This window comes from Syngnathus floridae, unplaced genomic scaffold, assembly GCF_059516105.1.
Source record: "Syngnathus floridae isolate MCC-2025c unplaced genomic scaffold, RoL_Sflo_1.0 HiC_scaffold_81, whole genome shotgun sequence".
Classification (NCBI taxonomy): domain Eukaryota; kingdom Metazoa; phylum Chordata; class Actinopteri; order Syngnathiformes; family Syngnathidae; genus Syngnathus; species Syngnathus floridae.
In genome coordinates, this window is record NW_028284110.1 from 86,839 (window position 1) to 110,357 (window position 23,519).

Here is a 23,519-nt window from a genome sequence, read left to right on the forward strand (position 1 = left end):
ATTTCGCCCGGACCAACATTCACACGTACAACGCAACGCGGCTACACTTCTGCTATTACAAACGTAAATCTCCTTAAACACAACGAGTGTTACTTACCGTGTACGCTCTAGGCAAAATTGGATGTGATGCAATTCCAAATCTATCTGAAACGGCAGTTAAAAGTAGAGTTACATCAAGTTTTCTTTTTTAATCAACACAATCATTTACAACCGTTGACCAGAAAGAATCGTCGAAATTCGACGTCCCCCACAAACGCCACGCTCACTCGCTTTTCAGGGCAACAAAAGTACTTCTTTTTAAAAACGATGAGTTGTACTTACCGTGTACGCTCTGGACGGTCCAGTTGCAAGCAGAAAATAAAACTATTTCTCTTGTTAGTCGTATGTTACCATCCGCTGTGTCTTTGTCAACATCGCCGCCATTTTCCTACTTCCTGCTGCGAGCCACGCCCACGGATTTAAATTTGGGCGGAAGCTCTTTCCATTGGCGTCGTTTTCGCGTATAGCAAATCCGATTGGTTGGGAAGGGGGCACGGTTATGCAGCCGAGGGGGTCCTGTGATCGGTGGGATGTAAAGTAGGCGTCGACGTCACGTCCGCGTCACGTGACCACGACGTGGCAGACTCATATAGCAACCGCTGTTTTGTTTAGTAGACTTACAGTTGTTATGCATTGACATAATGGCGCACACACCAAATAGATTTAAATAAATTAAATAATTCTTCTGCCCACTCTCTTTTAAACAAGTTAACTCTCCCCGCGGATTTGAATTCCGGCGAAAGTTACGCCCATCGACGTCACGTATGTCACGTGACCACGACGTGGCAGATGTCATATAGCAACCGCTGTTTTGTTTAGTAGATTTACAGTTGTTATGCATTGGCATAATGGTGTGCACTCAAAATAGATTTAAATAAATTAAATATTTCTTCTGCCTACTCCCTTTTAAACAAGTTAACTCTGCCCACGTCCATTGACGTCTTGTCTGCGTCACGTGACCACGACGTAGCGACGTCATATAGTAACCGCTGTTTTGACCAGTAGACTTAGTTATTATGCGTTGACATAATGGCGCACTGGTTAGCATGGCCACCTCTTAAGCATGATGATGCGGGTTCGACGCCTGATCAATGTTAGCATGGAGTGAGCTGAAGTGCATGGCGCTGAAGATTTGAATCTTTGAAATGCGCTGAGGTCTGACATATCAGGCAGAATGGTTTGCCATCACGTTCAACAAAAAATAGAAACTTTCCCACTCTGATTAAAACGTCCTGTGTTCATCTACGTATTTTCGTTTTGCTGTGCATCTTTTCCCTGCCATTTCGAGAGCCCAATTGACACTCATAGTTTAAAGAAATGTGTTTGCCCATCCTACTTTGTGGAATTTCACCACATGCGCTTTTGACCAAAATACCAAATTGAACTCAAGTGAAGCCAACACGCACAACCCCCCCCCCCCCACACACACACACACACACACACACAAATGTTGATATGAACATAAAAGAGCCGCATGCGGTTCGGGAGTTGCGGCTTGGCCAAACCTGTACTATACAACTTTATTTGTATAAAATTTTCACAACAGCTGTCACACAAACAAAGCGGGAAAAACCGAAGACGTGCGTGTTCCGCCCACGCTGGATTTATTTGCACCTTTGAAAAGACACCGTATTGCCGCAGATGTGGCAAAGAGTACTTTTGGGCATCTGAGACGGAAGGATGTCCAAAGCATCACGTCACCTGCTCTGGTAGGCATGGTGGTGGGACGTTGAGGTCAACCGCTTTGGGGTTGGCTGAATCTTTGATCGCAGGATGCCACACACTTGAAGACAGAAGCAGAAAAGCAGAGCTAAATGCAAAATGTACTCACCGGTGACTCCAATTTTTTTCCCCCCTGAAGAAACAGCTGGACGGGTGGCCCCGGCTGGCCAGTGGGACTCTTGTTATTCTGACCCTTTTTAGTGCGCGTTTGGGGCAACAACCGTTTTTTGTGGCGCTCTCTTCTGGTTCAAAAGTGCCCTGCATGTGAATTTGCTTTTCCTGCCTTCTGATTGGATGAGCGCCGGTGTGACGCGGTGCCTCTGTCACCGTGGCGGGGGGTATACGTTGGCATCGGAGCGTCTGCCAACGTCTGAGACCGGCTGGCAGTGTATCGGAGGTGTCGAGTGCGGTGCCGCTGGAGCTCACTCACCAGCTGGTGTTAGGGCCACAGAATGAAGGCCAAGGAGAAGAATAGAAAGAGAAACAGAAACTTCTCCTCCAATTGTTTGATTTGTCTCTTCTGAGCTTCGATGAATTCTTTCAGCTCTTTGTTCCTCTAGGACGGACAAATGGAAAGTGGCATTCAAAAGCCAGTAAGCGTGCAAGTAAGTGCCGGGCTGGCTTTGGGCCCTTACCTGTTGCGCGCTGTGCAGCAGATCCATTCTCTCTTGGAGGATGCAAGCGTCGCGCTCCCTCAACTCGCACATCAGGGCTCGCTTCCATTGGTCCACGGCGCTCCTAAGCTCTTCTCTCTGATCCGCCGTCAGCACGTCATTCACGCCAGCGTGGCTGGCTTTTTCGCCGTCCGTGGCGGGGCAGTCCCGCTGCGGTAGCGCCTCGTACAACATGGCCTCCAGCTCCAGGATCCTCTGGGCCGCAATCCTCGTCCATCAGTGGTCCGGCGGGAGATTTGAGGGCGGCTTACCTTATGAGCCTGGTCCATGGAACACTTCCTGAAGTCCAACTCTTCATCCAGGTAGCCCTTCTGCTTGCAGAACATATCCTAGCACAGCTCAAGGTCAGAATTGTTGGGGCACATTGCCGGAGTTCCCCTTGGCTGATGTCGCGTGTCTGTCTACCTTCTCACTTTCAATGTCCAACATCTTCTGTTGAAGTGCTGACTTGGTCACTTTGATGTATTCTAACCACTGAGGAAAGGCTGCTGTCACATAAGCAGAATGCGAGAGCGTGCGTGGACGTGCGCGTTACCTTCTCGGCTAGGGTGAGAAGGGTCCTGGCGTGAATCACGACCACCTGCTCCTCGTTGGTGAGATTCTGCAAGAGCCCAAAGGCACAGCGTCAACAAGCTTCTTTCAGCGCAAAGCCTTCCAAAAGTCACATTTGAGCCGCCGAGTCTCGTGGAGTGCGAACATAAGGAGTTCGACATACACTTACGGCGTTATAGCCCAGGATGTCCAGCTTCTTCATCAGATCACTGATGACGATGTCCGGGGGAAAGGCGCAAGGAGCAATGTAAGGTGTTCTGGGACCTCGGGTTAAGGTTAGGGTTGCGAGGGACGCCTTACGTACGCTCACGCCCTCGGCCTCGCAGTAGATCTGCAAAGGGCTGAGGCCGTCTGGGAAACGGACTTGCAGAAACTTCAAGACGGGGGAGCGCCACTCCCTCTCCTGAAAGGCAGAGGCATGCATCCGTCCGTCCGTCCGTCCGTCCGTCCGTCACATCTCTGGCCTCAACACGCTTGTGCGAGTCTTCCCACCTCCAGCTCCAGGATGCGGAACTCAAGCAGTTCGTTTTGGTCTCGGATATCCTGGATGTGCTCTTTCAGACGCGCTTCTTCCGCCTCCATCCGCCTGACCTGAAAAGACAGTCAGACCTCATCTGCGGGGCTTCCCGACAGGTGTGACGCCAAGCGACTCCGCCCAGCGCCTTTCTTTCCGTCACCTTTTCGGCCAACTGCTGATTGCTCTGACGCAGCAGCTGCTTCTCCTCCACCCACTTGACATTCTAGAAGAGACAAACGCGTGGACAGCTTTGGAATGTTGTGTCATTTTCATCCACAAATTCTTTGGTTGACTGGAAAATGACATTTGCTTTTCTCCGCATTTTCCCAGCCACGTTCGGGGGGGGGGGGGGGGGGGGGGGTTGGTCCAGTAATGCCAGACGGATGAGTGACTGAAGAATGTAGCTATTTTGTCTGAGAAAAAGGTGTGCTCATTGATGAGCTTACCTGTCCTTGTTGCTTCAGCGCTGACTCCAGATCTGCTACTCTGCTTTGATAGTGACCCATTTCTACCATCAGCTTTTCTCTGGTCTGAAAGGAGGAGGAGGGAGGCTCCTCCTCCTCCTTTCAGACCAGAGAACACCCGAGGCTGGGTGAGAACGGGGAGGCTGCGACCCGGCCGGGGGTTGCGGGAAGGGGCGCCACCTTGATCTCCTTCTCGGCGTCGTAGTCCCCTTCGCTGGTCTGGGCTAGCAGAGCGTAGGCTCGTTGCAGCGCTTGATATTCTTGCGTCAGCTGGCGGTAGCGAAGCTCCGCCTCTTCATGCACACACCAATGCAACACAGCACTAGTACCAGAATCAGTCAGACCGGCGACAAAGCACCCGCGACGCAAAGACGAGTCCGATTCCAGGCTGAAGAGGAATGTTTGGTGCCAATACGCTGGCAGAAATGGCGGGCTACCTCTTCGGGTTCCGTGTCGGGGGTTCTGTCGGTGTGAAAAGACAAGGACGATCCGTCCGAGTCCACCAACACGTCTTCGTCGTAGCCGTAAAATGTTTCGATGACCTGCGGGCGCGGAAGCAAACATCTCTCTGAACAAACTGAAGCGACACCTCACGATGAATCGACGAGAGGAACGATAGCGAGAAAAAGGCCATTTCATCTTGCGCAACACCAAGCAGCCGCAAACAAACAGACTCACCTTGCAGGACCTCACGCTTTGTTCCTCCTCAGAGATTCTCGACGTCGGTATCGTAGCAGCAAATCTCTCTCCTGTCGACACAAATAATCCGCCTTTGAGATTCTTTGGATGCAAAGGGAACGAACGGCTCCGGCGCAGAAACAAACGCGACTCACAATGACATTTCTGACATGAGCTCCTGTCTCCAGAGCCTGAAAAACACGTCACCGGCGATGATTGGAGGGACGCTCGTCTTTTCCAAAAGTGACAACTACAGGGTGTGTCAGGGTTTTCCAGATTATCTTTATCGTATCATTGTGTTGCTTTGACTTTGACTGCGACCTGTAATAAATAATATTATTTATCCCTTATTTATCCCTATCGCTTATCCCTTCCTACACAAAGTCGTAAAACACCCCTTGCTATGTTTTGACTAGAGGTCAAGGGCTTCCTCTATTCAATCCACTCTTACACCCACCCTGTTTCTCTTAATTAAAATGCTCGTGCAGGAGCCGAGAGTCAGACTTCATTCGTACAACGGATGGACTCTCCACCTGCAGGTGTCCAAAAGAACTTACTTGTCTCCCGTGTGGTTCTTGCAAAATAAGTTGGAGCGAGCGCAACTCTAACAGGGTGCATTTTGCCACTAGCTGCCTACGGACAATGACGTCGCGCTCGCGGCTCATGGTTGACGGGCTGAGCAGCCGGGCAAGTCCGTCGTTTTCAGCGCACAGCGAGTGGCAAAGGCGCTGACAAAACGGGAGCTTTGAGCTGCTGAAAACGGCAAAACAAGTCTAAAGCGTGTTCAAACGCGTGCGCACAATGCTCCTGCTTGAAAGGTCGGAATTTAAGGGGCCAATTTTTTGGATGGCGGCCGCCGGCCAAGCTTTGGACGGAAAAGGTTTCCTGGCGACAGCGAGCGAGCGCGGCGCTGCCGTACGTGCACCGAGTCGCCTGCCTGAAGACCTTGGACAAGTCGTCGATGATGTGCCGCTGCTCCACAACTTGAAGGAACTCCATTTCACCGTCCTGCTGGCCGCAACCGCGGTCCAGGTCATTGAGCGAACTAGGCCTTCTCTGTGGAACACAAATGCAGTGGACTCTGTTGGCACGCCGCCGTTGTCCGCGTCGACTTACCAAGCTTGCCATCTCCTCGTTCTCCTGGGTGACAAAGCGCACTTTGTTTTCAAGGCGACACAGCACCAGCGAGAGTTCTTCATTCTTCCTGCTCAGGCGTTTGTTTTTGTACAGGAGTGGCAGAAACTGGCTTTCTGTTTCTCTCAGTCGCTTTAGCTGCAAGCATGAAGTGCGGGATGTGAAAGACGCACAACACGCGGGCCAGAACGTATCCATTCCTTTTGCATCGGTTTGAACGGAATCGTGGCTTTGGCTCCCAATAAAAGACATCTACCAGGCAACCGACTCGCCGCGCCGCTCAACTAATAAGCAAGCGCAATGGGTGCCTCGCTGGATGGCGCGCATCAAACGTAGCGCAAACCTTCAAGCGTGCCGTCAATAAATTACCAGTTCATTGCGCTCTTCAGAAAGCAGGGCGTTTCGATCCTCCAGTTTCCTGATGACTGCGCTGAGCTCAGCGATTTTCAGATGAAACCGTCGCGTGTCCCGATCCTCCTGAGACTGAAAACGCCCCGCAACACACACACACAAGCACTCGTTCAAAGTTCAAAACTGTTTTTGTGCTACCTTCCTCCAGCAACGAACTAAGTCATGCGTACTGCAAGTGTGTGATGAGGTGGCTTACGCAATGAAGAGGATTGCTAGTAGCGGCGTTGACCCCACTTCCAGGGTAGTTTAGGCCCGCCCTTTGGGAATCCCTCAGGGCAGCGATCTGCTGCTCGGCAGCCTGAGTCTGCAGCTGAAGGCGGTGGACGTGGCCGGCCCCAGGGCTTCATCCAAAACACTAACCGCTCTGTCTTTCAGCTTGATCTCATCCGTCTGGATGTACAAACGGGGAGCGCTCAGGCAGGCGGGCAAACTCATTTGCCAGAATTGTGACAAAAACAAAGAGAGCAACCGGCCAATTTTTTTCTTGAATCGACTAGAACACCTTTGCTGTGACAAAAGCGAAGCGAGCAACCGGACATTTTCTTCTTGTGAAATAGAATAGAATAGAATGACTTAGGTGTCATTGCACTGCAGGTATACAACGAAATTGGGAACATAGCCACGCACCGCGCATCTGATCAGTCCTACCAGTCGGCGGATCTCCCTCTCGCAGTCTCTCTTGGTTCGGCTCAGCTCCTCCCGATGCTGGTGATGAGCCGATCGGAGCTCGGCCGCTCGGGACTGCCAGGCCTGCTGGGCCGCTGCCAGGGCTTCTTCCGCGCTCCTGGTGGAGGCGACACCGCTCGGTCTCCCGACACCGCTGCGTCTCCTCCACCTCCGCCAGCAAAGCGCCCCCCCTCCTCACCTGAGCAGACATTGCGCCACACCGGGCCGTTGAGACCGCAACGGAGCGCCGCGACGCTTACTGGGGACAAGCTACACAATACGGTAGCGGCCGCATCGAAGCCCGACGTGGCGTGCGGATAGTCAGACACGGATAGAGCGGATCACCTTGTCCATGGAGCCGTCCCTCAGGCTGAGGACCAAGGCATTCAGTCGCTGGATCTCTCCATCTTTGATTTTGATCACTCTCATCAGCTCCATTTCATGCTGCCGCAGTAATGTCTCCCTGGTAATGGCTAACTCTTTCTGCTTCTCCTCATGGAGTTTGCTTTTGAGTTCCGTCATGGCGGCGGTGGCACGGTGGTGCTCCGCCCGCAGGTCCTGACTTCTCTCTCTCTCCAGACAGCTGACCTGACATGACTTAGACTTAGACAAACTTTATTGTCATCTTGTCTGCACATGGTGCATACAAAACGAAATTCCGTTGCATACGTCTTACAACAAAGTAGTGATATTGCAGTTGAATAGAAGTAACATACCCTATGAAAATATATATATATACATATATACTATATATATATATATATATATATATTAAAAATAAGTATAAAGTGCAGCAGTGATAATTATGCAATAGTGCAAGTAGGCAAAACAGTATTCAAGAGTGTGCAGAGGAATGCTAAACCATGTATTAAACTTCTATTTAAAGGGTTTATACAAGTTCAGTAAAGTTGGTAGTGCGAGATAGTGCAAGATAGAGGTCCGTAGTGTCATAAAGTACAGTTCTGTGAATGTGTGATGCAGAGTTCAGTTTAGAGCTCAACAGTTCTAGTGTTCAACAGTCTGATGACAGCAGGGAAAAAGCTGTTGCAGAACCTGGTGGACCTGCAGCGGATGCTGCAAACCTCTTCCCAGAGGGCAGCAGGGAGAACAGTCCATGGTGGGGGTGTGATGGGTCATTGATGATGTTACGGGCACGGGACATGCAGCGCTGAGATGAAATGTCCTGAATGGAGGGAAGAGGAGCCCCTATGATCCTCTCTGCTGTCCTCACCACTCTCCTCACGTTCTTCCAATCGGAGGCGGTGCAGCCTCCACACCACACAGAGAGACAGCTTGTCAGAATGCTCTCTATGGTGCTCCTGTAGAACGTCCTCATGATGGGTGGGGGCAGGTGGGCTCTCCTCATCCTCCGCAGGAAGTACAAGCGCTTCTGTGCCCTCTTGACCAGTGCCGTAGTGTTCATAGTCCAGGTGAGGTCTTCTGTGATGTGGACCCCCAGGAATTTGGTGGTGCTGACCACCTCCACAGCTGAGCTGTTGATGATCAGTGGAGCGTGGTGAGGCTGTTTTTTCCTGAAGTCGACGATGATTTCCTTCATCTTCTCCTCATTCAGGATCAGGCTGTTTTCTCTGCACCAGCCCACCAGCTGCTCCACCTCCTCTCTGTAGTCCAGGTCGTTGTTGTCTCTGATGAGCCCCACCACCGTTGTGTCGTCTGCTGACTTCACGATGTGATTGGTGGTGAACCTGAGGACGCAGTCGTGTGTCATCAGGGTGCACAGCAGGGGGCTCAGGACGCAGCCCTGAAGGGAGCCTGTGCTGAGGGTGATGACATCAGAGGTGTTCTGTCCGACCCGGACTGACTGAGGTCTGTTGGTGAGGAAGTCTAGCAGCCAGTTGCGAAGGGGGGTGTTGAAGCCCAGGTGTTCCAATTTTCCTACCAGATGCTGTGGGATGATGGTGTTAAACGCTGAGCTGAAGTCCAGGAACAGCCTCCGCACATGGGTGTTCTTCTCCTCCAGGTGAGCCAGGCTCAGGTGAAGAACGGAGGAGATGGCGTCCTGAGTGGAGCGGTTTTGCCGGTCGGCAAACTGGAACGGGTCAAATAATAGGGGGAGTCTGGAAACGATGTGACCTTTAAGCAGCCTTTCGAAGCACTTCATCATAACCGGAGTCAGTGCAACAGGCCGGTAATCATTAAATGAGGTGATTTGAGGTTTCTTCGGCACCGGAATGATGGAGGCAGTCTTAAAGCACGCCGGCACTGTGGCTTGGCCCAGCGAGGTGTTAAAAATGTCTGTGATGACCCCAGCCAGATGACTTGCACATTCCCTGAACACACGCCCAGGAATGTTGTCGGGGCCAGGGGCCTTACAGGGGTTGACTCTCCTCAGGGTCTTCAACACATCGGCGGAGTCAAGGCAGAGTACCTCCTCTTCCTGATGGGGGACAGTTTTAACTGCTGGAGTGCCGTTTAGTGCCTCGAACCTCCCAAAGAAGTTATTTAGACCATTTAGAAAGTCAGCATCAACTACACCCACCGGGGGGGGGGGAGGGTGAGTTGTAGTCTGTAATCGCCCGTATGCCTTGCCACATACTCCTGATGTTTTTGACGTCGTGGAAACGATCCTGAAATTTTCGACTGCGGTCTCGCTTCGCTATCCTGATGGCACGGTTCAAGTTGGCTCTCGCTGTCCTCAGTGTCTCCTTGTCGCCAGACTTGAAGGCAGAGTTCCGCGCTCGTAGCGTTTGACGTACCTCCTCAGTCATCCAGGGTCGTTGGTTGCCCCGGGTGATGATATTCTTAGTGGTGCTGACGTCCTCGGTGCATTTGTTGATGTAGGCTGACACAGTCATGGCACACGCATGTCTAATCTACATCGGGAAAACTGGGAGGGAGGGAGGCAGGCAGGGAGGCAGGCAGGGAGGCAGGCAGGGAGGCAGGCAGTGTCTGTCTGTTGAGGTTTTCACCTTGTTCTTCTCCTGCTGAAGTTCTAACTGGACGTCCATCAGTTTGGTTCTCAGCTCGTCATTGGCGGCCTGAAGGGCGTCCGTTCGCTCCGCCTTGGCCCGCCCTGCCGGAGCTCGTTTGGACATCTCTTACTCGAGTCTCGCCCGGTCGTCAGTCAGAGATCACAACATTTGTACCTGGAGAGCACAAACGCAGCGCTGTTTTCCACTGGCTTCGAACTCAACTTCAATCGGTACCGTAACTTACAACATCATAAACATAGAACTAGCTTGACTTATTCATTGAATAAATGCATTTGGTTCTTCAAAACTGCATCACGCAACATAGCGTGACCGAGACGGCCGTTATCCACCTGCGTGAAGTTATTTGGTGAAATGAATGAGATGTTTAAGACACCATCGTTCTGTCTCTATGTAGATGAAGGGAAATAATCGATTGCTGAAGGTCCAAAGGTGTTGTGATAAACAAATAAACATATTAGTGATTAGTGACATATTTGTGATAAACATATTAGGCAGGATAATCACATATGTTAACGTGACTGCCCACACTGTATTTATTTATGGTTATTTGTTAAATCGAGTACTGTTAGACATGAAATAGGAAGTGTTTAACATAAATGGAAGACGAAAGGGGTACTCACCATTGTAGCTCCTGCTGGTCAATGATACGAGCCTCTTCTTGCAGTGGAAAACATACAGCCAACAAACACCGTGGAACCTAAAGGAATGAAATTAAACATTAACATTTAGCCTCAACCAACATTCACAGATACAACGCAACGCAAACTACACAAACGTAAATCTTTTTAAACACAATGAGTTGTACTTACCGTGTACGCTCTAGACGGTCCACTTGCAAGCAGAAAATAAAGATATTTCTGTTGATAATCGTCGTGTTTGTATCCGGTGTCTCGCTCAAGGCCATTGCGCCCACAGATTTGAATTTTGGCGAGAGTTCAGCCTATTGACGTCATTTCCGCGGTGTAATACCCGCATATCTGAAACGGCAAAGTTAAGAGTAGAGTTAAATAAAGTTTTTAGTCAACGCAATAATTTACAACCGTTGACCAGTCGAAATAATCGTCGAAATTTGGCGTCTGTGGCTGGAAGCAGACGCCGAGTTCGACATTCCTCCCAAACGCCACACTCCCTCGCTTTTCAGGGCTAAAAAAAAACAGTTGTAATTACCTTGTACGCTCTAGACGGTCAAGTTGCAAGCTGAAAACAAAAATATTTGCCTTGTTAGTCATCGTGTTACTAACCGCTGTGTCTTGTTTGCCAGAACTGCCGCTTTCCTACTTCCTGTTGCAAGCCACGCCCACGGATTATAATTTTGCCGTGAGTTCCACCTATTGACGTCATGTCCGCGTCACATGACTGCGACGTAATATTATCTAAAACTGTTTGTGCGGTATTGTGTTGTTCTGTGCGGTATTGTGTTATTCTGTGCGGCGTCGTGTTGTTCTGTGCGGCGTCGTGTTGTTCAGTGCGACGTCGTGTTGTTCAGTGCGGCATGGTGTTGTTCAGTGCGGCATGGTGTTGTTCAGCGCGGCATGGTGTTGTTCAGTGCGGCATAATGTTGTTCAGTGCGGCATAATGTTGTTCAGTGCGGCATGGTGTTGTTCAGTGCGGCATGGTGTTGTTCAGTGCGGCATGGTGTTGTTCAGTGCGGCATAATGTTGTTCAGTGCGCCATAATGTTGTTCAGTGCGGCATGGTGTTGTTCAGTGCGGGATGGTGTTGTTCAGTGCAGGATGGTGTTGTTCAGTGCGGCATGGTGTTGTTCAATGCGGCATGGTGTTGTTCAGTGCGGGATGGTGTTGTTCAGTGCGGCATGGTGTTGTTCAGTGCGGCATGGTGTTGTTCAGTGCGGCATGGTGTTGTTCAGTGCGGCATGGTGTTGTTCAGTGCGGAATGGTGTTGTTCAGTGCGGCATGGTGTTGTTCAGTCCGGGATGGTGTTGTTCAATGCGGGATCGTGTTGTTCAGTGCGGGGTGGTGTTGTTCAGTGCGGGATGGTGTTGTTCAGTGCGGCATGGTGTTGTTCAATGCGGCATGGTGTTGTTCAGTGCGGGATGGTGTTGTTCATTGCGGCATGGTGTTGTTCAGTGCGGCATGGTGTTGTTCAGTGCGGCATGGTGTTGTTCAGTGCGGCATGGTGTTGTTCAGTGCGGCATAATGTTGTTCAGTGCGGCATGGTGTTGTTCAGTGCGGCATGGTGTTGTTCAGTGCAGGATGGTGTTGTTCAGTGCGGCATGGTGTTGTTCAATGCAGGATCGTGTTGTTCAGTGCAGCATAATGTTGTTCAGTGCAGCATGGTGTTGTTCAGTGCGGCATGGTGTTGTTCAATGCGGCATGGTGTTGTTCACTGCGGGATGGTGTTGTTCAATGCGGGATCGTGTTGTTCAGTGCGGCATAATGTTGTTCAGTGCAGCATGGTGTTGTTCAGTGCGGCATGGTGTTGTTCAGTGCGACATAATGTTGTTTAGTGCGGCATAATGTTGTTCAGTGCGGCATAATGTTGTTCAGTGCGGCATGGTGTTGTTCAGTGCGGCATGGTGTTGTTCAGTGCGGCATGGTGTTGTTCAGTGCAGGATGGTGTTGTTCAGTGCGGCATGGTGTTGTTTAATGCGGCATGGTGTTGTTCAGTGCGGGATGGTGTTGTTCAGTGCAGGATGGTGTTGTTCAGTGCGGCATGGTGTTGTTCAGTGCGGAATGGTGTTGTTCAGTGCGGCATGGTGTTGTTCAGTGCGGCATGGTGTTGTTCAGTGCAGGATGGTGTTGTTCAATGCGGGATCGTGTTGTTCAGTGCGGCATGGTGTTGTTCAGTGCGGCATGGTGTTGTTCAGTGCGGCATAATGTTGTTCAGTGCGGCATGGTGTTGTTCAGTGCGGCATGGTGTTGTTCAGTGCGGCATGGTGTTGTTCAGTGCGGCATGGTGTTGTTCAGTGCGGCATAATGTTGTCCAGTGCGCCATAATGTTGTTCAGTGCGGCATGGTGTTGTTTAGTGCGGGATGGTGTTGTTCAGTGCAGGATGGTGTTGTTCAGTGCGGCATGGTGTTGTTCAATGCGGCATGGTGTTGTTCAGTGCGGGATGGTGTTGTTCAGTGCGGCATGGTGTTGTTCAGTGCAGCATAATGTTGTTCAGTGCGGCATGGTGTTGTTCAGTGCGGCATGGTGTTGTTCAGTGCGGCATGGTGTTGTTCAGTGCGGCATGGTGTTGTTCAGTGCGGCATGGTGTTGTTCAGTGCGGCATGGTGTTGTTCAGTGCGGGATGGTGTTGTTCAATGCGGGATCGTGTTGTTCAGTGCGGGGTGGTGTTGTTCAGTGCAGGATGGTGTTGTTCAGTGCAGGATGGTGTTGTTCAGTGCGGCATGGTGTTGTTCAATGCAGGATCGTGTTGTTCAGTGCAGCATAATGTTGTTCAGTGCAGCATGGTGTTGTTCAGTGCGGCATGGTGTTGTTCAATGCGGCTTGGTGTTGTTCAGTGCGGGATGGTGTTGTTCAGTGCGGCATGGTGTTTTTCAGTGCGGCATAATGTTGTTCAGTGCGGCATGGTGTTGTTCAGTGCGGCATGGTGTTGTTCAGTGCGACATAATGTTGTTCAGTGCGGCATAATGTTGTTCAGTGCGGCATGGTGTTGTTCAGTGCGGCATGGTGTTGTTCAGTGCGGCATGGTGTTGTTCAGTGCGGCATGGTGTTGTTCAGTGCAGGATGGTGTTGTTCAGTGCAGGATGGTGTTGTTCAATGCGGCATGGTGTTGTTCAGTGCGGGATGGTGTTGTTCAGTGCAGGATGGTGTTGTTCAGTGCGGCATGGTGTTGTTCAGTGCGGAATGGTGTTGTTCAGTGCGGCATGGTGTTGTTCAGTGCGGCATGGTGTTGTTCAGTGCAGGATGGTGTTGTTCAATGCGGGATGGTGTTGTTCAGTGCGGGATGGTGTTGTTCAGTGCAGGATGGTGTTGTTCAGTGCGGCATGGTGTTGTTCAATGCGGCATGGTGTTGTTCAGTGCAGGATGGTGTTGTTCAGTGCGGCATGGTGTTGTTCAATGCGGCATGGTGTTGTTCAATGCGGCATGGTGTTGTTCAGTGCGGCATGGTGTTGTTCAGTGCGGCATGGTGTTGTTCAGTGCAGCGTAATGTTGTTCAGTGCGGCATGGTGTTGTTCAGTGCGGCATGGTGTTGTTCAGTGCGGCATGGTGTTGTTCAGTGCGGCATGGTGTTGCTCAGTGCGGCATGGTGTTGTTCAGTGCGGGATGGTGTTGTTCATTGCGGCATGGTGTTGTTCAGTGCGGCATGGTGTTGTTCAGTGCGGCATGGTGTTGTTCAGTGCGGCATAATGTTGTTCAGTGCGCCATAATGTTGTTCAGTGCGGCATGGTGTTGTTCAGTGCGGGATGGTGTTGTTCAGTGCAGGATGGTGTTGTTCAGTGCGGCATGGTGTTGTTCAATGCGGGATCGTGTTGTTCAGTGCGGCATGGTGTTGTTCAGTGCGGCATGGTGTTGTTCAGTGCGGCATGGTGTTGTTCAGTGCGGCATGGTGTTGTTCAGTGCGGCATAATGTTGTTCAGTGCGGCATAATGTTGTTCAGTGCGGCATAATGTTGTTCAGTGCGGCATAATGTTGTTCAGTGCGGCATAATGTTGTTCAGTGCGGGATGGTGTTGTTCATTGCGGCATGGTGTTGTTCAGTGCGGCATGGTGTTGTTCAGTGCGGCATGGTGTTGTTCAGTGCGGGATGGTGTTGTTCAGTGCAGGATGGTGTTGTTCAGTGCGGCATGGTGTTGTTCAGTGCGGCATGGTGTTGTTCATTTCGGCATAATGTTGTTCAGTGCGGCATAATGTTGTTTAGTGCGGCATGGTGTTGTTCAGTGCGGGATGGTGTTGTTCAGTGCGTTATAATGTTGTTCAGTGCGGCATGGTGTTGTTCAGTGCGGCATGGTGTTGTTCAGTGCGGCATGGTGTTGTTCAGTGCGGCATAATGTTGTTCAGTGCGGCATGGTGTTGTTCAGTGCGGGATGGTGTTGTTCAGTGCGGGATGGTGTTGTTCAGTGCGGCATGGTGTTCAATGCGGAATGGTGTTGTTCAGTGCAGGATGGTGTTGTTCAGTGCGGCATGGTGTTGTTCAGTGCGGCATAATGTTGTTTAGTGCGGCATGGTGTTGTTCAGTGCGGGATGGTGTTGTTCAGTGCGTTATAATGTTGTTCAGTGCGGCATGGTGTTGTTCAGTGCAGCGTAATGTTGTTCAGTGCGGCATGGTGTTGTTCAGTGCGGAATGGTGTTGTTCAGTGCGGCATGGTGTTGTTCAGTGCGGGATGGTGTTGTTCAGTGCGGCATGGTGTTGCTCAGTGCGGCATGGTGTTGTTCAGTGCGGGATGGTGTTGTTCATTGCGGCATGGTGTTGTTCAGTGCGGCATGGTGTTGTTCAGTGCGGCATGGTGTTGTTCAGTGCGGCATAATGTTGTTCATTGCGGGATGGTGTTGTTCAGTGCGGCATGGTGTTGTTCATTGCGGGATGGTGTTGTTCAGTGCAGGATGGTGTTGTTCAGTGCGGCATGGTGTTGTTCAATGCGGGATCGTGTTGTTCAGTGCGGCATGGTGTTGTTCAGTGCGGCATGGTGTTGTTCAGTGCGGCATGGTGTTGTTCAGTGCGGCATGGTGTTGTTCAGTGCGGCATAATGTTGTTCAGTGCGGCATAATGTTGTTCAGTGCGGCATAATGTTGTTCAGTGCGGCATAATGTTGTTCAGTGCGGCATAATGTTGTTCAGTGCGGGATGGTGTTGTTCATTGCGGCATGGTGTTGTTCAGTGCGGCATGGTGTTGTTCAGTGCGGCATGGTGTTGTTCAGTGCGGGATGGTGTTGTTCAGTGCAGGATGGTGTTGTTCAGTGCGGCATGGTGTTGTTCAGTGCGGCATGGTGTTGTTCATTTCGGCATAATGTTGTTCAGTGCGGCATAATGTTGTTTAGTGCGGCATGGTGTTGTTCAGTGCGGGATGGTGTTGTTCAGTGCGTTATAATGTTGTTCAGTGCGGCATGGTGTTGTTCAGTGCGGCATGGTGTTGTTCAGTGCGGCATGGTGTTGTTCAGTGCGGCGTAATGTTGTTCAGTGCGGCATAATGTTGTTCAGTGCGGCATGGTGTTGTTCAGTGCGGGATGGTGTTGTTCAGTGCGGGATGGTGTTGTTCAGTGCGGCATGGTGTTCAATGCGGAATGGTGTTGTTCAGTGCAGGATGGTGTTGTTCAGTGCGGCATGGTGTTGTTCAGTGCGGCATAATGTTGTTCAGTGCGGCATGGTGTTGTTCAGTGCGGCATGGTGTTGTTCAGTGCGGCATGGTGTTGTTCAGTGCGGCATAATGTTGTTCAGTGCGGCATGGTGTTGTTCAGTGCGGCATGGTGTTGTTCAGTGCGGCATAATGTTCAGTGCGGCATAATGTTGTTCAGTGCGGCATGGTGTTGTTCAGTGCGGGATGGTGTTGTTCAGTGCAGGATGGTGTTGTTCAGTGCGGCATGGTGTTCAGTGCGGGATGGTGTCTTTCAGTGCGGCATGGTGTCGTTCAGTGCGGCATGGTGTCTTTCAGTGCGGCATGGTGTCGTTCAGTGAGGCATGGTGTTGTTCAGTGCGGCATGGTGTTGTTTAGTGCGGCATGGTGTTGTTCAGTGCGGGATGGTGTTGTTCAGTGCGGCATGGTGTTCAGTGCGGCATGGTGTTGTTCAGTGCGGTATCGTGTTGTTCAGTGCGGTATCGTGTTTCTCAGTGCGGTATCGTGTTGTTCAGTGCAGTATCGTTGTGTTGTTCGTATTGTGTTTAACACTTAGCCTCTAACACTTAGCCTCTAACACTTAGCCTCTAGCATCTAGAAGGTAAATAAATAGGAAGGAAGGACTCACCGGTGACGTCTTCGCCCACGTCCAAGCGTTGTACTTTGTATTTTCATCCTTCTGACAGTGGAAAACATAGCCAACAAACACCGTGGAACCTAAACGAATGAAAGAAAACTATCATTTGGCCACAACCAACATTCACAGATACAACACAATGTGACGTGCGGGGTTGAGGTTAAAGGTTGAGTGAAGGGCCCTCGTTTTAAACTACTTTTTTGAAAAGGATTGGGAACAAGTAAGACGTATTTAATTTATTTAATGGGAAGTAGTAAGAGCTATTGAATTTAATCTATGTATTATATTCTATTGTATTGTATTCTGTTGTATTCTTTTGGATTGTATTCACACTAACCCCACTAAAACTTCAGCCCACAAAAACTCGCCTCTGGCGCCTAGCCTCTGGCACTTAGCCTCTAACACTTAGCCTTTAACACTTAGCCTTTAACACTTAGCCTTTAACACTTAGCCTAGAAGGTGAATAAATAGGGTTAAAGGTTGAGTGAAGGGACCTCGTTTTAAACTACTTTTTTGTAAAGGAGTGGGAACAAGTAAGACGTATTTAATTTATTTAATGGGAAGTAGTAAGACTTATTAAATTTATTTAATCTACTTTTCTTCCCAGGCAAAATTTGATGTGCTGCAATTCCAAATTTCCAAAGTGAATGAAGGAATGAAGTCCTTTAAATTATGATTTTGTATAAATACTAGGCATTAACACAAAATCGACGGCACAAAATGGGCAGACTTTACTTGTTTGAAAAGGACTGGTTACAAGACAGACTTTTTTAATTTATTTAATGGGAAGAAGACTTATTTAGTTTAATTGATCTATTTTTGTTCCCTGGCAAAATTCGATTTGCTGCAATTCCAAATTTCCAAAGTGAATGAAGGAAAGAAGTCGTTTAAATTATGATTTTGTTTAAATACTAGGCATAGACACAAAATCTACGGCACAAAATGGGCAGACTTTACTTGTTTGAAGAGGACTGGTTACAAGACAGACTTTTCTGATTTATTTAATGGGAAGAAGACTTATTTAGTTTATTTAATCTATTTTTGTTCCCTGGCAAAATTGGATTTGCTGAAATTGTATTTTGCCAAATCTTGCCTTGAGACCTGATAGGAAGTATTAAACGCTTAGTTAAATCAATACAAGTTGGTAATAAGAGCGAGTAATGTTGGTTGAACCGATGAATGAAGGTTGAAAGCAATTTAAATTATGACTTTGTATAAATACTAGATATTAACAGAACATCTACTGCGCGAAATGGGCAGAGTTTACTTGTTTGAGAAGGAGTGGCTTGTTCAAAACTAAGATTTATTTAATCTGTTTGTTCCCAGGCAAAATTGGATGTGATGCAATTCCAAATTTCACCACATGATGGTGCCCAATTTTGACTTCATAGGACATATTAAACACTTAGCTTGTTATTATGTTCAAGGTAATCAGATTTGTTTATTATTCTAATGGCCTCTTCAAAACTATTCTGGATTACTACTTTGGATCTATTCTACATTACTTGGCAACAACATACTCTGTAACAGATTAGGCAGTATAATCATATCTGTTAACTTGAGAGTGCCCACACTCAATCTACTTATCGTGATGTGTTAAATCAATTACTGTTAGACATTATTTGTCTGATAATCTACCAAATCTTTGAATTGAAGAATTTGTGATTTAATTAATAGCTTGTTGTTATGTTAAGGGTAATCAGACTTGTATATAATTCTAATGGCCTTCTTTTGAAAACTATTCTGAATTACAACTTTGGATCTTATATTACTTTGCAACAATCTACTCCGTGACAGATTAGGCAGTATAATCACATATGTTAACTTCAGTGCCCACACTGTATTTATTTATGGTTATTTGTTAAATCAAGTACTGTTAGACATGAAATAGGAAGTGTTTAACATAAATGTTATGGCTACTCACCATTGTAGCTCGCTCCTGGTCAATGATACGAGCCTCTTCTTGCAGTGGAAAACTTGCAGCCAACAAACACCGTGGAACCTAAAGGAATGAAATTAAACATTAACATTTCGCCTCGACCAATTTTCACACGTACAACGCAACGCGGCTACACTTCTGCTATTACAAACGTAAATCTCCTTAAACACAATGAGTGTTACTTACCGTGTACGCTCTAGACGGTCCAGTTGCAAGCAGAAAATAAAGATATTTCTGTTGATAATTGTCGCTGCTCAGTGGCTCACGGCCATCGCGCCAACAGATTTGAATTTTGGCGGAGGTTCGGGCAATTACGTCATATCCACGGCACATGACTGCGACGTAATACCCGCTTATCTGAAACGGCAGTTAAAAGTAGAGTTACATCAAGTTTTCTTGGAACCTAAACGAATGAAAGAAAACTATCATTTGGCCACAACCAACATTCACAGATACAACACAACGTGCGGGGTTGGGGTTAAAGATTGAGTGAAGGGCCCTCGTTTTAAACTACTGTTTTGAAAAGGAGTGGGAACAAGTAAGACGTATTTAATTTATTTAATGGGAAGTAGTAAGACTTATTAAATTTATTTAATCTACTTTTCTTCCCAGGCAAAATTTGATGTGCTGCAATTCCAAATTTCCACAGTGAATGAAGGAATGAAGTCCTTTAAATTATGATTTTGTATAAATACTAGGCATTAACACAAAATCGACGGCACAAAATGGGCAGACTTTACTTGTTTGAAAAGGACTGGTTACAAGACAGACTTTTTTAATTTATTTAATGGGAAGAAGACTTATTTAGTTTAATTGATCTATTTTTGTTCCCTGCCAAAATTCGATTTGCTGCAATTCCAAATTTCCAAAGTGAATGAAGGAAAGAAGTCGTTTAAATTATGGTTTTGTTTAAATACTAGGCATAGACACAAAATCTACGGCACAAAATGGGCAGACTTTACTTGTTTGAAGAGGACTGGTTACAAGACAGACTTTTCTGATTTATTTAATGGGAAGAGGACTTATTTAGTTTATTTAATCTATTTTTGTTCCCTGGCAAAATTGGATTTGCTGAAATTGTATTTTGCCAAATCTCGATTTGAGACCTGATAGGAAGTATTAAACGCTTAGTTAAATCAATACAAGTTGGTAATAAGAGCGAGTAATGTTGGTTGAACCGATGAATGAAGGTTGAAAGCAATTTAAATTATGACTTTGTATAAATACTAGATATTAACAGAACATCTAGTGCGCAAAATGGGCAGAGTTTACTTGTTTGAGAAGGAGTGGCTTATTCAAAACTAAGATTTATGTAATCTGTTTGTTCCCAGGCAAAATTGGATGTGATGCAATTCCAAATTTCACCACATGATGGTGCCCAATTTTGACTTCATAGGACATATTAAACACTTAGCTTGTTATTATGTTCAAGGTAATCAGATTTGTTTATCATTCTAATGGCCTCTTCAAAACTATTCTGGATTACTACTTTGGATCTATTCTACATTACTTGGCAACAACATACTCTGTAACAGATTAGGCAGTATAATCACATATGTTAACTTGAGAGTGCCCACACTCAATCTACTTATCGTGATGTGTTAAATCAATTACTGTTAGACATTATTTGTCTGATAATCTACCAAATCTTTGAATTGAAGAATTTGTGATTTAATTAATAGCTTGTTCAGGGTAATCAGACTTGTATATAATTCTAATGGCCTTCTTTTGAAAACTATTCTGAATTACAACTTTGGATCTTATATTACTTTGCAACAATCTACTCCGTGACAGATTAGGCAGTATAATCACATATGTTAACTTCAGTGCCCACACTGTATTTATTTATGGTTATTTGTTAAATCAAGTACTGTTAGACATGAAATAGGAAGTGTTTAACATAAATGTTATGGCTACTCACCATTGTAGCTCGCTCCTGATCAATGATACGAGCCTCTTCTTGCAGTGGAAAACTTGCAGCCAACAAACACCGTGGAACCTAAAGGAATGAAATTAAACATTAACATTTCGCCTCGACCAATTTTCACACGTACAACGCAACGCGGCTACACTTCTGCTATTACAAACGTAAATCTCCTTAAACACAATGAGTGTTACTTACCGTGTACGCTCTAGACGGTCCAGTTGCAAGCAGAAAATAAAGATATTTCTGTTGATAATCGTCGCTGCTCAGTGGCTCACGGCCATCGCGCCAACAGATTTGAATTTTGGCGGAGGTTCGGGCAATTACGTCATATCCGCGGCATTTGACTGCGACGTAATACCCGCTTATCTGAAACGGCAGTTAAAAGTAGAGTTACATCAAGTTTTCTTGGAACCTAAACGAATGAAAGAAAACTATCATTTGGCCACAACCAACATTCACAGATACAACACAACGTGCGGGGTTGAGGTTAAAGATTGAGTGAAGGGCCCTCGTTTTAAACTACTGTTTTGAAAAGGAGTGGGAACAAGTAAGACGTATTTAATTTATTTAATGGGAAGTAGTAAGACTTATTAAATTTATTTAATCTACTTTTCTTCCCAGGCAAAATTTGATGTGCTGCAATTCCAAATTTCCAAAGTGAATGAAGGAATGAAGTCCTTTAAATTATGATTTTGTATAAATACTAGGCATTAACACAAAATCGACGGCACAAAATGGGCAGACTTTACTTGTTTGAAAAGGACTGGTTACAAGACAGACTTTTTTAATTTATTTAATGGGAAGAAGACTTATTTAGTTTAATTGATCTATTTTTGTTCCCTGCCAAAATTCGATTTGCTGCAATTCCAAATTTCCAAAGTGAATGAAGGAAAGAAGTCGTTTAAATTATGATTTTGTTTAAATACTAGGCATAGACACAAAATCTACGGCACAAAATGGGCAGACTTTACTTGTTTGAAGAGGACTGGTTACAAGACAGACTTTTCTGATTTATTTAATGGGAAGAGGACTTATTTAGTTTATTTAATCTATTTTTGTTCCCTGGCAAAATTGGATTTGCTGAAATTGTATTTTGCCAAATCTCGATTTGAGACCTGATAGGAAGTATTAAACGCTTAGTTAAATCAATACAAGTTGGTAATAAGAGCGAGTAATGTTGGTTGAACCGATGAATGAAGGTTGAAAGCAATTTAAATTATGACTTTGTATAAATACTAGATATTAACAGAACATCTACTGCGCAAAATGGGCAGAGTTTACTTGTTTGAGAAGGAGTGGCTTATTCAAAACTAAGATTTATGTAATCTGTTTGTTCCCAGGCAAAATTGGATGTGATGCAATTCCAAATTTCACCACATGATGGTGCCCAATTTTGACTTCATAGGACATATTAAACACTTAGCTTGTTATTATGTTCAAGGTAATCAGATTTGTTTATCATTCTAATGGCCTCTTCAAAACTATTCTGGATTACTACTTTGGATCTATTCTACATTACTTGGCAACAACATACTCTGTAACAGATTAGGCAGTATAATCACATATGTTAACTTGAGAGTGCCCACACTCAATCTACTTATCGTGATGTGTTAAATCAATTACTGTTAGACATTATTTGTCTGATAATCTACCAAATCTTTGAATTGAAGAATTTGTGATTTAATTAATAGCTTGTTCAGGGTAATCAGACTTGTATATAATTCTAATGGCCTTCTTTTGAAAACTATTCTGAATTACAACTTTGGATCTTATATTACTTTGCAACAATCTACTCGGTGACAGATTAGGCAGTATAATCACATATGTTAACTTCAGTGCCCACACTGTATTTATTTATGGTTATTTGTTAAATCAAGTACTGTTAGACATGAAATAGGAAGTGTTTAACATAAATGTTATGGCTACTCACCATTGTAGCTCGCTCCTGGTCAATGATATGAGCCTCTTCTTGCAGTGGAAAACTTGCAGCCAACAAACACCGTGGAACCTAAAGGAATGAAATTAAACATTAACATTTCGCCCGGACCAACATTCACACGTACAACGCAACGCGGCTACACTTCTGCTATTACAAACGTAAATCTCCTTAAACACAACGAGTGTTACTTACCGTGTACGCTCTAGGCAAAATTGGATGTGATGCAATTCCAAATCTATCTGAAACGGCAGTTAAAAGTAGAGTTACATCAAGTTTTCTTTTTTAATCAACACAATCATTTACAACCGTTGACCAGAAAGAATCGTCGAAATTCGACGTCCCCCACAAACGCCACGCTCACTCGCTTTTCAGGGCAACAAAAGTACTTCTTTTTAAAAACGATGAGTTGTACTTACCGTGTACGCTCTGGACGGTCCAGTTGCAAGCAGAAAATAAAACTATTTCTCTTGTTAGTCGTATGTTACCATCCGCTGTGTCTTTGTCAACATCGCCGCCATTTTCCTACTTCCTGCTGCGAGCCACGCCCACGGATTTAAATTTGGGCGGAAGCTCTTTCCATTGGCGTCGTTTTCGCGTATAGCAAATCCGATTGGTTGGGAAGGGGGCACGGTTATGCAGCCGAGGGGGTCCTGTGATCGGTGGGATGTAAAGTAGGCGTCGACGTCACGTCCGCGTCACGTGACCACGACGTGGCAGACTCATATAGCAACCGCTGTTTTGTTTAGTAGACTTACAGTTGTTATGCATTGACATAATGGCGCACACACCAAATAGATTTAAATAAATTAAATAATTCTTCTGCCCACTCTCTTTTAAACAAGTTAACTCTCCCCGCGGATTTGAATTCCGGCGAAAGTTACGCCCATCGACGTCACGTATGTCACGTGACCACGACGTGGCAGATGTCATATAGCAACCGCTGTTTTGTTTAGTAGATTTACAGTTGTTATGCATTGGCATAATGGTGTGCACTCAAAATAGATTTAAATAAATTAAATATTTCTTCTGC

At 46.6% G+C, this 23,519-nt stretch overlaps 1 protein-coding gene and 2 long non-coding RNA genes across 4 annotated transcripts; all 3 read right to left on the bottom strand.

Moving 5' to 3' along the window:
• Positions 1-3,452: 3,452 nt before the first annotated feature.
• Positions 3,453-4,068, bottom strand: LOC148377848 (janus kinase and microtubule-interacting protein 3-like). The gene is made up of 3 exons (XM_088368115.1): positions 3,951-4,068; positions 3,665-3,727; positions 3,453-3,578 (listed from the first exon to the last, which is right to left on the bottom strand). The coding sequence occupies exons 1-3, from the start codon at positions 4,017-4,019 to the stop codon at positions 3,453-3,455; spliced, it is 258 nt and encodes an 85-aa protein (XP_088224241.1). The 5' UTR covers positions 4,020-4,068.
• A 24-nt stretch (positions 4,069-4,092) lies between these two features.
• Positions 4,093-5,903, bottom strand: LOC148377849 (uncharacterized). 2 transcript variants are annotated; one of them, XR_015856385.1, is made up of 4 exons: positions 5,763-5,903; positions 4,647-4,717; positions 4,406-4,510; positions 4,093-4,261 (listed from the first exon to the last, which is right to left on the bottom strand). It is a non-coding gene; the product is annotated as an uncharacterized LOC148377849 (long non-coding RNA). The 2 variants fall into 2 exon arrangements; XR_015856384.1 differs by lacking the exon at positions 5,763-5,903 and adding an exon at positions 4,802-4,947.
• Positions 5,904-10,641: 4,738 nt separating this feature from the next.
• Positions 10,642-20,623, bottom strand: LOC148377850 (uncharacterized). Its single transcript, XR_015856389.1, has 6 exons — positions 20,545-20,623; positions 18,810-18,980; positions 18,609-18,686; positions 16,676-16,764; positions 10,979-11,008; positions 10,642-10,788 (listed from the first exon to the last, which is right to left on the bottom strand). It is a non-coding gene; the product is annotated as an uncharacterized LOC148377850 (long non-coding RNA).
• Between the last annotated feature and the right edge of the window lie 2,896 nt (positions 20,624-23,519).